General features: G+C 48.0%; 1 protein-coding gene across 1 annotated transcript in view; it reads left to right on the forward strand.

Annotated features, from left to right (window-relative positions):
* Positions 1–12,333, forward strand: part of NBAS (NBAS subunit of NRZ tethering complex) — a 355,775-nt gene extending 343,442 nt beyond the window's left edge. Inside the window, exons 51-52 of the mRNA XM_085016151.1 lie at positions 178–306; positions 11,946–12,333. Of these exons, the coding sequence (XP_084872277.1) occupies positions 178–306; positions 11,946–12,221 (405 nt within the window). The 3' untranslated portion in view covers positions 12,222–12,333. The remainder of the gene's footprint in view (positions 1–177; positions 307–11,945) is intronic.
* The last annotated feature ends 759 nt before the right edge of the window (positions 12,334–13,092 follow it).

The raw sequence follows: 13,092 nt of genomic DNA on the forward strand, positions 1-13,092 counted from the left end.
GGGGAAGCGCGCGAAGCAGGTACCAAACGCTACATCCGAGTGCCCCCAGGGGTGCGCTTTGCACAGACACGGACGCGCACACTTGGAAGCCAAGGTGTGGGAAGATGGAGCGAGCCTTGCTGGGGCTGCGAGGCACATCCTTGTTTTCTCACTCACACAGTCGCCCTGTGGTTTCAGTGCGTGAAGGAGCTGTGCTCGCTGCTGCTTCACCAGGCCCTGCTGCTGCCGTCCCTGAAGCTTCTCCTCGAGAGCCAAGATGCGGGTCTGCACGCCCTGGCCCTGGAGCACGTCACCGCCGTCGCTCAGGTACCCCCTTCTGTCGCAGCGAAGTGGATTCGTGTGGCCGTTCAGAGAGAGCAGCCACCATCTACTTAGGCCTGTTTAGTCCCCGCTCTTCTCTGAGCACAGTGGCTGTTTGTGTTTTGTCTGGGTGGGTGTTTGCTTGTTTTACAGACATTTACTAAAACTCCTGCCATGAAGCACACATTGTGTGTGTCTACATGCTGAGAATACCAATCCCAGTAATGAAGCGGTGTGTTAGTCTCTTTAAGAAAATGTCAGAGCTGCCTGCAACCAGCAGACTAGTCCTCTCGCCACTTGAAATTGGGGCGGAAGAACTCCTGGCAACAGGCAGGTTTTCTGTGCCTGCCTGTGTTTGGTTATCTACTAATTAAAGGTGAGAAAGTAGCTGTGCCTGCTGTTTACTGGCACTGTCGGAAGTTGCAAGCTCGCATCTCCTCTGGCACCGCCTCTAAAGCTGCGCCGCCGTGGTGAGGAATGGGGGGGTGGCGTCAAGGCTAGAAAGTTCTCCCTCAAGGCTGGTTGTCTTGTTATCGTGATTAAGGAAGAAACTCTCACTTCCCTTTTAAATTTTGTACTTTAGGACTAGATAGCTCAGGGTTGCGTTTTAATGAATTTGCATTGTGTGATTCTTACTGAAACCCTTCTGTAGGGCCAACGTTCTTTCATTTGAAGTGTGTGTGTCTGTGTGTGTGTGTGTGTGTGTTTTAACAAAAACATAAGAGAATGTCTTCTAGGGACCAGAGAAGGGAAGACACCCCTGGAGCGGAGGTTCAGCGAAGAGACTGATGAAAAGGTGTCGTGGATGTAAAATTTTGTTAATGACAAAGGATGCAGAGCGTAGAACGTCCTTGCATTTGGAAATAGTCATAATGAACAAAATGAGAAAAACCTAGTGCCGTATTCATTTAGGTGAATTTCTAAAATACCGGAGAGCCTCTGTGAAGTTTCACGAACACCCTGTTATCACTGATACCTGAGCCCAACGGGGGCCTTTTGGGGACCTGGACAGCACGGGACTTGAGGGGGACGGTCCAGTGGTAGCCTCCCCATCGCTCTCCACTAAAATGGATCCTGGGAAGGGCATTCCCGAGATGCGCTCCTGAATTCCATGGGCAAGCGTATCCACTTTAAAGACTCTTTATCTCAAAGGTATCAGTCAGAACTGCAACTAAAACTGGGCTTGCTTAACTGCGAACCAGCCCAGCTGCCTGCTACACCCCCTTCCCACACACACGCAGTCAAAGTAAGACGCTAAATGGGAATGTTGAAACCCCGAGTTGTTTTAAATGGCACTAGTGCACTGTGATCTGTACCCGTGACAGGTGGCGTTGTGCTAAAACTTGCATCATCCCTGCAGCCTGTGGTGTGGTTCTCCTGGGACTGCGATGATAAGTCCCCAAACCTTTGTGGCCTGCAGGTGCAAGAATCAAAGCTGGGGGTGTCAGGTGCTGAGAAGAGTCCCTGCCCTTCCCCTGAGGCCCTTTCTGAGGAATTCAGTCGTGAAACTGACTCACAGCTTCTCTATACTCGATCAGTCCGTCAGGGACCTTCCACTGTGTTCCCAGGACCCGATGCATCCTCCAGCGAACTAAAGTGTTGCAGAGTTTTCCAGCTTCTAAATATTTTCTGCCTTTTAATTTTGAGATGATTTTAAGTGCACATACAGTCGTGGGAAATAATACAGCAAGATTTTGTATCCCCGCTACCTCGTTTCCCTGAGTGGTGAGAGGTTGCATGACTGCAGCATAATTATAACCAGGACATCGACACTGATGCAGTCTCAGTTTTACATGCCCTCGTGTGTGTGTGTGTGTGTGTGTGTGTGTGTGTGAAGTTCTGTGCAGCTGTCACATGGAGTTTCGTGTGACCACTCCTACCATCAAGAGCCAGAGCAGTTCCATGACCAGGATCCCCCAGGCCACCTTTTATAGCCACAGCCACCCGCCTCCTCCCCCGTCCACCCGGCAGCCACTGGCAGCTGCTAATCTGTTCTCCATCTCTGTAATTTTGTCATTTCAAGAATGCGGTATAAATGAAAAGAAATTACTATAATTTATCACTGCTCTGCCAGTGCCATTCAAAGGTCATGGTACACCTTTCTGAGGAAAGAGTTTCATTGGGCCTTTTTGCAGGGCTCCTGTCAAGCTATTTTAAATCGTACTTGGTATTGCAGTGAGAAAAGAACACGTTGGCTTTCTTTGTGTGTGTTTATTTTGCTGCTCACTCTGTCCACTAGTGGGGGACTCTGAGTTCATCAATAACCTGTTTCTCCCATATCGGTTATGGATGGTAGTTCCCAGTGACATTAAAAGAACAAAACATCTGTCAAAGGGGCTCCTCTGATAGGCAGTGGTGCCTGCACAGTGCACGGATCCAGGCAGAAAAGCACCCCCTCTTGCTCACTGAGTATTATTCTGCTGTTCATGATGAGATACTGACAGCTTTATAGATGTTTACATTGCAAAGGATGATGCCTAAGTGCTGATGCCAGAGATTGTCCCAGCCTTCCCTCCAATAGCATCCTCACTTCTTTCCCTAAGCTTTTCTGAAATGGCAAACCTCTGGGGTTTCACATGTCCTTTTTACAAATGGCCAGCAGCCTCTTTCCTGGGCCAGAAATAGAAAGGCCCTCTTAGAGTTTATATTGTTGATGAATAATTAAAACCATGTGGGGTCCAGATGGCTAGATCGCCCTCTCCATCAGCCTCGTGAGAGCGAGAGCTCACCTTCAAAACCTTCTTCCCTCCAAGAAGGACACTCCTTGCTGGTGTGTTTGCATCTCGTTTCTGGAAGATTTTCTACCATGTGGAAGCCTCTTGACTCATTTCATCCCTGTAAGCAGATGTGTATTTATAACAGCTTCATAGACTGAAACATTTCCCGATTCATAATTCCAGATGTGCAGTGGCTTCTGCTCTTCACTGCTTCCTTCTTCTAAGCACTGCTGGGTGCCTCTGTCCCCACCCCACATCGCAGGGACTGTCCTGGACTGCGCGCCTGTTAAGAGGACAGTTCGTGGCGTGATAAAGGAAGAGTTTAAGACCTTCAGCACCTGCTCATTTCTCCCTGATGCCAGTAATAACTGTCTTGCCATGCCAGCTGTGCCAGGCGTTATAATAAGCACCGCCTCCCTTTACCTTCTTCCTAACCCTCTAGGAAGGTAGCATCCTGGTTCCGTGCTGAGACTCAGAGGTCATACAGCGAGTAAACAGCAGGAGCTGAAAGTAAAACCCTGGATCTAATGTTCAGAGTCTGTATTCAACCCTGCTGCTCCTTCTTCCATAACTGAGTGGGCTCTCTTATATTGGAAAAGGGTTATCCCCACAGAGAAATGGGGTTGCTGAAAGCACCTCGAATCTTTGAACATCAGCATTGCAAAGAGGAGCGCAGAGCTCGCCAGACAGCTTACCTGGTACAGGGCTTCCTTTTTCAGATCTGCCAAGTCACCAGGCCGGGGCCGAGCACTGCTGGGGGCAGGGGGCCGACCTCCTCCCCGAGGGCTCTGTGCCGCGTCCTGAAAGCCCTCGCAGGGGAGCACCTCGGGGATGAGGCTGCGCCCTTTATCTCGAAGCGTCACGTCATGGCCCTTCACGTTCGGGGTAAATGTGATCATTAGCCCCTTTGATGTTGCTGTGAAGGCCCCGAGACCCGCCAGCATGACTTCCGTGACCAGTGCGCAGGTTGGAGGGAGAGCTTTGAAGATGCTCAGAAAACACGCTTGGATTAACATATGTACCACTGACCTTTGGCGAGCGCCGGGGTTGGTCTGCGTTTAGCTGCAGGTTGGCCCCGCATCCCTGGATTCAACCACCCGGGGACTGTGTAAAGCTCTAGCGTCTGTTACTGATAGAAATCCAGGTATGAGTGGCCCACACCGTTCAGTGCCCACGTTGTTCAAGGACCAGCTCTATATACAACCACGAAAGCGTCCTTTCTTTGTTCCCCGTTTCACCCAGTCCGGATTTCCAACCAGGACCTCGCTGGCGAGAGTCTGTTCCACCTCAGCATTGCCTTTCCACGCGGAGCGCCGGCCCACACACCTTCCTTGTCGCCCCGCAGGCCGTGGTAAAGGGACGTGGGGCTGGGCTTCTAACAGCCTAGTTGGGCGTCTGCAGAGTCCTTTGGCTTTGGCCCCAACGTCAGCTGGTTTTCTCCTAAGTGTATCCAAACCCGATTAGGCTGAAGTGACCTCGTCATGAAACGAACAAGTTTCCTGTGTATCTTACAGGGATATCAATTGATATCAAACTGATTTTTTTTTTTTTTTTTTTTTTTTTTTTTTTTACACTCACTGTTCTTTTGGCTCTTTTAGTACCAGGCTCTTCCTCAGAATCTCAGGCATATCTTCTTATTTCTAAATATCATTTGAACCTGAACATGGGTAGGCATGTTACTTCTGCCCATCATCATGCTTCCTGAACTGGTGGTTGGTCTCCCCGAAGGAAGCTCTGCAACCCACAAACCTCCCGAGAGCTGGATGCCTCTCGTGACAAGCAGCTCACTCCCTCTGGGTCAACCTATGACATTTCCAGACAGCTCTGATGGTTGCTAGACCCATGGTACCCAGCCTGGTAACACCTGCCAGAGTGAGGAATGGGTGGGACGTGTCTAAAGACGAAAAAATTATCACACCTGTGTGCATGAGGCATCTTCTCACGGGGAGACTGGCAAGGGGTAGTAACACACGGAATTAAGCAAAGTAGGAAAGGGACAAGGAGAGAGTGTGGACCTAGCCAAACTCAAGACCCCAAATGGAACGTTTAGTGACAGTCATCAGGATGATTAAGCTTGAGTCTTCAAGTAGTCTCTCCTGTGGTTAGATCCTAAGTCAGAAGATTGTCCTGCTGTTAAATCCCATGCCAGGACCAGGGCTGGTTATCTGCTGAGAGGTGGCACCTGAATATCATGCAAATAAATAGGGAAAACAAGAAATTACATGCAGGCATTTTTCTTATTCCAAGTATACGCTTGTGTTGCCCCTTTATTCTTCTGTACTTGTAGTTGATATATTTAATAACTTTTTTTAGTAATAGTAGATGTAGCGGTGAGACAAATATCCTTCCCCAAAGTAAACAGTGAAATAATATTAAATAATCTTCTTTAATTGAAATGAGGTCCTGCATGCATCATGCTTCTGGGATTTCAGCTTCCCTCATTATTGTAATTACTCTTAGCTTCGTATAGATCCATAAAATCAAAGATTTAATTCAGAGAAGGTTCATTACCTATTGTTGAAACAGGAATTAAGCAGATAACATTTTAATGGCTTGGAAGACAGTAGTGCTTTTGTGCTTTAATAGATTTTTTCCCCCCCAAGATCTGCAAAGTTTCATTTATTCTCAAAAATTAATCACTGACCAAAAAAAAAAAAAAAAAAAAAAATCGCTGGTAGAGAAGGCAAGGATTTTACTTATTTTATGATCTATATGTAAGGCTTTCTCCTTCTGTGCTTTATTCCTGATTTGTTTCACTGTGACATCTTCAGCCATTTACTGAACTTAAACTCTATAACCAGGTGTTGTGCTGGGCACTTTAAAGCATAGATGGTCTCCACCCCTGTATGTCACGTGGAAAGTGGGAGACTCTCTTTAACAAGGACACACGTCTGTTTAGCTGAAAAGCCAGGATCGGAAGTTGGTCTCTCATCCCAAAGCCTGTCTGCCTTCTTTTCACACAACGACTGCTTCTCACTCTAATTCACAGTTATTTGATCAGAGGAATTGAATCAGCTAATCCTCCTGGACTTGTCTCATATTTATTTCAAACATCCACCTGAGTCCACAAACGACAGAATATATTTTCTTTCCCATGCCCCCAAGTCACCAAGCCAGTGTCAGGAATATGTGATTTTCCATAGACCGCATAACAACGTGATTCCTGATTGCAAAGGTACTGTTGAAATCAGAAGGATATGTATAGACACACATATCAGTTGCTTCAAGGAAGTACAACTTGTGAGCTTTGAAGCAGTAGGAAAAGAATCATGAGAAGATCATCTTCTGACAGCATGAAAGTGTAAAACATCCGTAAGAGAACAAATAACCAAAACAAAATTGCAGACAACAGATTGGAATGTTCATTATAACCAAAATCAGGGTTAATGTTTTACAAGGAACTCCTTCGCATGTGAAAAATTATGTTGAAACTCTCGTAAATGAGCAGAGTTTGATCCTTCCCGCAAGAAAAAAATTCAATGATAGGAAAGTTTGGGAAAAAAATTCATCCTTGCAAATAGACAAATTCACGTTAAACATCTTTGGGGAACCAGTGCATATCTCCTAAATAGCAAAAAGATTTCCTTTTCAAAATAACAACTTCCAAAGCTGAGACGTTTATAGTGAGACTGACCCACTGCTCCCCTGAGGACCATTCCAGCACCACTGTAAACGAGCCAGTCAGCCTCCCGGTGTGACTGCACTGCTCATATTCTCAGCAAAACGTGTTTCAGATGCTTCGCTCCGTATATTAGGTGCTTAGGCTGCCATACGGGAGTACCACAGATGGGGCAACTTAAGCATCAGAAAACTATTTTCTCATAGTCCTGGAGGCCCAGAGTCCAAGATTAAGGTGTCAGCAGGATTGATTTCTCCTGAGGCCTCTCTCCTTGGCTTGTAGACAGCTGCCTTCCCCCTGCGAGCTCACGTGGTTGTCTCCTGGCTTCTGTTCTAATAAAGATACGAGTCCGATTGGATAAAGCTTCACCCAGTGACTCATTAAACCTTATGTACCTCTGTAAAGGCTTGTCTCCACATTCAGTCATTCTGATGGATGGGGATTAGGACATCACGGTGTGAATTTGGGGGGATACAGTTCATCCCACAAGATCCCAGTTCTCCCTCTCCTAATAATTAATCCTGAGGAGGTAATTCAAATAAAGAAATCGTACATGTAAAACTCCTTCGTTGGTAGTGTTTCAGGAATATCAAACAATCAAAACCAGCAGTTTATAGCAGGTGTCGAATAACTTGTTCGATAGGCTACTTTGCAGCTGTGAAACTTTGTAGGCATGAAAACTATGTGAAAATATTCTTTAATCTTTTCAACATAAAATTGAGAAAAGCAGGATACAAGTGTCATCTGATTGACTGTGAAAAGTATCCGCATACGGATAATTCCTGGAGGGCAAAGGAGGATGGAATAATTTCCTTGCGGTGATCCAGACACAGACGACTTCTTTCTTTTTTAAAACTGTTTCCATTGTCTCTTTTCTTTTTATTTCAGAAAGAAAAAGAGTGCAGGTTAGAAGGAATAATTGGTGATAAGACAGCCCCAGGTTTCTGTGACAGGTAGCACCCGAATTTTAGTGCCTTAAGTGAGCATTTTACTCAAAAACAAGAAAAATCAAAACAAGTTGAGGCTTAGCGAATTCCTCTCCCAGCCCAGTGACTTAGCGCTGATGCCAGGCGCTGCTGTGCTGAAGGGAAGGGCTGCTCTGACCTCGATGTCCGAGACGGGCAGCTGGGTGTGTGGGGAGAATTGGTCTTGGCTGCCTGTGACCTGGGGCAGTGCACTTCTTCTCTGACCCTCAGGATCCTCCTCTTTATTTTTTTTGTCTTTTTAGGGCTGTACCCGTGGAATGTGGAGGTTCCCGGGCTAGGGGTTGAATCAGAGCTGCAGCTACCAGCCTACACCAGAGCCACAGCAACGCAGGATCCGAGCCACGTCTGAGACCTACACTACAGCTCATGGCAATGCCAGACAGACCCTTAACCCACTGAGCGAGGCTAGGGATGGAACCTGTGTCTTCATGGATGCTAGTCGGGTTCATTACCGCTGAGCCACAACGGGAACTCCAGGCTCCTCCTCTTTAAAATGCAGTTGTTGGAATGGGTCCTTAGAAGGGCCATCTCCTTCTGTACTTTAATTCTCTATTTTGTCCCAAATATGCACAGAATAATTATCTTTGCAGGTTTTTTTCTTGCACATGACAATTATAAAGTATGCTCTGGCCCTTCCGTATATCTTGCATAGATATCAGATAGAAATCCAATCAGAATCAGATCAAAAAATCAGAGGAAGGGAATGTAACAGAGTCAGCCACTTCATCTTCCTGGCACTTGATGGTGAGAAGCTAAACCAGAACTCCCCACTCTTTCCCCAGCCTCTGCTCGGGCTCAGTGGAGGCCGGCAGTTTGAGTCTCTTTAGGGGACCAAAGGGGAGCCATAGTGTGTCACTTCCAGGACTTAACCTTAGGCTTCCTCAGCCAGGATAGTGGACAGAGAGCTTGTTCATGGTGGACACCCACCCTGCCCCAGGTCACAGGCAGCTCATCCAAAAGGCTGGGCACATCCAGAGGGAAACCAGTTTTAAGGATGACATCACACCGGAGAGAAGCAGATAGAAGAGGGGAATCAGGAGCAGCAGTTGCTGGCATTGACAGAACCCCCGTCTCTTCCTCGAGCCGAGAAAATCCATCATCCCCTTGCTAGGGGCCTTTCAGGCTCCCAAGGGGAGGGGTGGTAAGTAAACAGAAAGCCTAATAAAGGTGCCCTAGCCTGAAAGACTTATTCAGGGCAGCAAAGAAAGTGTTACCCTGCAGTGTCTGGGCTCTGAGCCTTTTTTATCCGTGTATTTTATCAAACATTTGCCTGTAGCATCTTGGTGCACACTCCGTTCCCTCCTGGAGGGTTAGTTGGAAGGGTTCTTTATTTTTAAGGGTGAACCAAATAACGTTCACAGTAGCTGAGCTACTGTGCACATATGTGTGTGTGTGCGTGCATGCGTGCACTTGCACAAGCATGCTTACAGGCAGCAGTATACAGTGGAAGGATGGGTGCTTTGGAGTGACCCATCCATTCATATATTTATTCCACAGATCTTACTGAGCCCCTAGCACTAGGCACAAGCTATTCTGGGCCTGGGGGCCGCGGGATGAGCAGAGGAGACAGCATCTCTGCCCTGGAGGAGCTCTTGTCCTGGGGGAATAGACACTAAGCATCAACTAGTCGGTGATGATGGTTCCTGGTCCAGCTCACCCTGTAGCAGCCATGTGACATTTGCCACACGGCTCTGACCTCACTGAGCCTGTTTGTGCATCTATCAAGTGACGTTAGAACTGTCTTCAAGGGGCGTTTCAAGGCTTAGGGGGAAGGTGCCCTAGGGTAGGGGTGGGGGTGGGGGGCTCTCAGGAACGGCAGGCAGGACGTGTGGGGTTCAGGTCCTGCTTTCCTGCCCCCAAGCAAAAGAGAAAGGAGGGAAGGAGGACACACAGGACCTGAAAGGAACCCCGGAGGGGAGGTTGGAAAGCTCTTGTGCCCTGTCAGCAGAAGACTGGGGCTTGAACCAGCTGCTCTTGGCACCACCTCTAAAAATAAAAACAGATAATGCAAAATTGAGTTCAACCTCCATGTCTTCCTTCCTGAGTGGTGGGTGAGCAGAATGTGCATGTTGATGGGACGAGAGGCCAAGAAGAAACGGTTGCCCAGAGTGCACCAGACTCTTGAGTCTGAGCCGAGCACAGAGCTCGGGTCCTCGGCACGCATGCGTGCACCATACAGCAGTGTGATAGGGTTCCAGGATGCAGGGTCATCTGGCCGTTGACAAGTATTGATTAAGCTGGATGCTGAAACGAAAGGAGGTAAACCTCTGTGCCCTCAAGGAGCTCCCGGTCAGCAGGGACGGCAGGCGTGCCATCACCATAGTGCAACACGGGGAGCATGTACAGCACCTGCGAAGAAGGCAGAGGGAGGTGGCATTGGAGCTGATGTTTACATTGGATTTTGAAGGATCACAGGGTTATTGGAGGGAAGCCCAGCGCCGTCTGGTGGTAGGTCTTATCCCCAGAACTTCTTTTGTTTAAATCCTTGCAGCCAGCAGGCACCCTTGTCCTCCTCATCTTCAGTAGCCTCTCTTCCTTGTCACAGCACACAGCACAAGCTCACTGGGGACAGTTATGCAATAGAGTTGGTCTAAACATGAGATAATTGGCTTTGAAATGCCACATTATTTTCTGCAGTAACCACCACCAAGACTATTAAAAGCACACAGTGACTTGAAGGAGAAGCTGTTGTGAAGCTGTTGTGTGACACCCCAGTGTAGATGCGAAGCTCTAAAGTTTGCGCTATCATTCGTGTTGACTCACGAAAGTATGGACGCGAATATAAGATAATGATTACACTACAAAAATCTATAGCAAATGTGATCATTGTAAATGATAAAATTGTATAAAATAGAAAAATATAATCTATGTGTCAAAGCCATGGAAACCTTACGTAGACCAAGAAGGTAAGACCAGGGAGAAAGTACAGAGAATATGCAACCAAAGAGCCCAGAAAACATGTTTTAAAAGGGTAAGTGTGGGGAGTTCCCGTCGTGGCGCAGTGGTTAACGAATCCGACTAGGAACCATGAGGTTGCGGGTTCGATCCCTGCCCTTGCTCAGTGGGTTAACGATCCGGCGTTGCCGTGAGCTGTGGTGTAGGTTGCAGACGCGGCTCGGATCCCGCGTTGCTGTGGCTCTGGCATAGGCTGGTGGCTACAGCTCCGATTCAACCCCTAGCCTGGGAACCTCCATATGCCGCGGGAGCGGCCCAAGAAATAGCAACAATAACAACAACAACAACAACAACAAAGACAAAAAGACAAAAAAAAAAAAAAAAAAAAATGCATGTTCCTTTGTGAGGTTTTAAAAAAAAAAAAAAAAAAAAAAAAAAAAAAAAAAATAAAAGGGTAAGTGTGGTGCTAACAGCTTTCCAGAGGCTTAGGGAAGAACAGTTTTAAACCCCTCCTGTCGGTCATCCTGTTGACACAAGTGGGCTGATGGATATGCTTTTTCAGTGGAGTAGAAAAGGGTTTCCACTCTTCTGGAAAGATTTTTTTTTCCCGTGAATCTACATAAAGGAGAGGTTTGGGGTTAAAGGATGTGGGACACGGCGAGGCACCAACAAAATGGTACATGTTGTGTGAACGCTCAGGCTTTGGAGAGGGATGGACGGGGAGTTTGGGGTCAGAACGTGCAAACTATTACATTGAGAATAGATGAGCACCGAGGTCCTACCGTGTATGTAGCACAGGGAATTATATCCGGTCTCTTAAGACAGAACATGATGGAAGACAAGAAAGGGAATGTATGTATGTGTATGACTGGGATACTTCGCTGTACTGCAGAAATTGGCACAACATTGTAAATCAACTCTATTTTAATAAAAAATGTATACAATTTTTTTAAAAGAATGCTCCATCAAAAAAAAAAAATTTTTAAGTCAAAAAGCTCAGGCTTTGAAGTTAAGACCGGACCTAAATTCAGATTCTGGCTCCACAATTTAAGCAACCACGATGTTAAGCAAAATTCTTCCCCATCGATTTCCGTCTCTAAAACCAGGAGGCGAAAGTGCTGACCTCACAGGGCCGAGCTGGGAGGACTCGGGCAGTGAGGGGTGTACAGGGTTGGGCCAGTTTCTGGCCCTCAGTGTGGTAGCCGTTGCAGTGATTCAAGGGCGGGCAGGTCTTAGGCGAGAAGGAAACCAGGTCTGTCATCCGTGTGTGACCTCAGAGACACTTGTGTCCCAGTGTGCTTTTTGGAGCAGGCACCGTTGACCAGGGTAGAGGGGTTTCTGCTGACAAAGCAGAAAGGCAGTGCCCAGCCCACCAGCGGGGAGAAGTCGGCAGCACCCACTCACATCTGTCTGTCTGATTTCTCCAAGGTGAATGATTCCAACTGTGACCCGGAACTTCTCTCCCTGCTCCTGGACGCCAAGCTCTTGGTGAAGTGCGTCTCCACTCCCTTCTACCCGCGTCTCGTCCAGCACCTCTTGGCCGGCCCCCAGCAAGGGCGCTGGGACGCGGAGGAGCTGGCCCGACACCTGCGGGGGGCCGGCCACGAGGCCGAGGCTGGGTCGCTCCTCCTGGCCGCGAGGGGCACACACCGGGCCCTGAGGACCTTCAGCACGGCCCTGGGCGCCGGGCAGCACTGGGTGTGAGCGGCCACCAGCCCTTGGCCCGTCCTGGGAGCCTCCAGGGGCAGCATGTGTGGCTATTGATTATTCTCCATGGTTCCAGCCACTTGCAAATAAAGCTGTATATAAATGATGAGCAAGCTTTGTTTCTTTCTTATAGTGATTGGTCAACATACTTTCTTACTAGAGAGACTTGACTCTTATTTATTTATTTCGAACCGTCTATTCTGGTAGAATACAATTAACGCAGTGTCTAAAACTGCACTTCAGACCGTTGCCTGTGGTGTGGACTGGTCAGTGGTTGGCTGGTTGGAGCACGTGTCCTGGATGGAGGAAGGATGGACCCAGATTCATGTCTCGGGTTATGCAACTTTGGGCAAAGCAGTCCCTCTTGGATCCTTAGTCTGTTGCGTAGAAAGTGAGGATTGTGTTACTTATCCCACGCTCATCAGATACTCGGCAGGGGAAATGGTAGCTCTTCTCCCCCCTTGCTTGTGCAGACAAGTTTTGATTTTAAGGCCATAGGCGGATGATAATGCCTGCCCGTGAGGGCTGCCTCCTGATGAAGGGCCTCCAGCCCTATCAAGGTCCCAGTACAAGATTGACAGATTTGCATGACTATCAAGCTTGTGTAAACAGGTGGGTGGGTGGGCCACAGCCAGTGCAGATGCCTCCCTGTTGATTCAGCCTGGTGGGGGTCCCTGCTAACATATAGCCAATCATGGCAGGGCGTGGCCAGCAACACCCTTGGGAAAACCAACATAGAAAGGGCCTTCCCTGCATGGGAGGGTAAGGACCCTGATACGACCCGCTGGCACTTGCTTCCTCCAGAAGTGGGAGCTTGAAGGTAGAAGTTCTGGGCTTTGCTCTTGTGAGAGCCTCACAGCGGATTCAA

This window comes from Sus scrofa, chromosome 3 (assembly GCF_054392235.1).
Source record: "Sus scrofa isolate SSC_HxYL_T2T_F1_AM1 chromosome 3, Sscrofa_HxYL_maternal_Yorkshire_Landrace_v2.0, whole genome shotgun sequence".
NCBI classification, from domain to species: Eukaryota; Metazoa; Chordata; class Mammalia; order Artiodactyla; family Suidae; genus Sus; species Sus scrofa.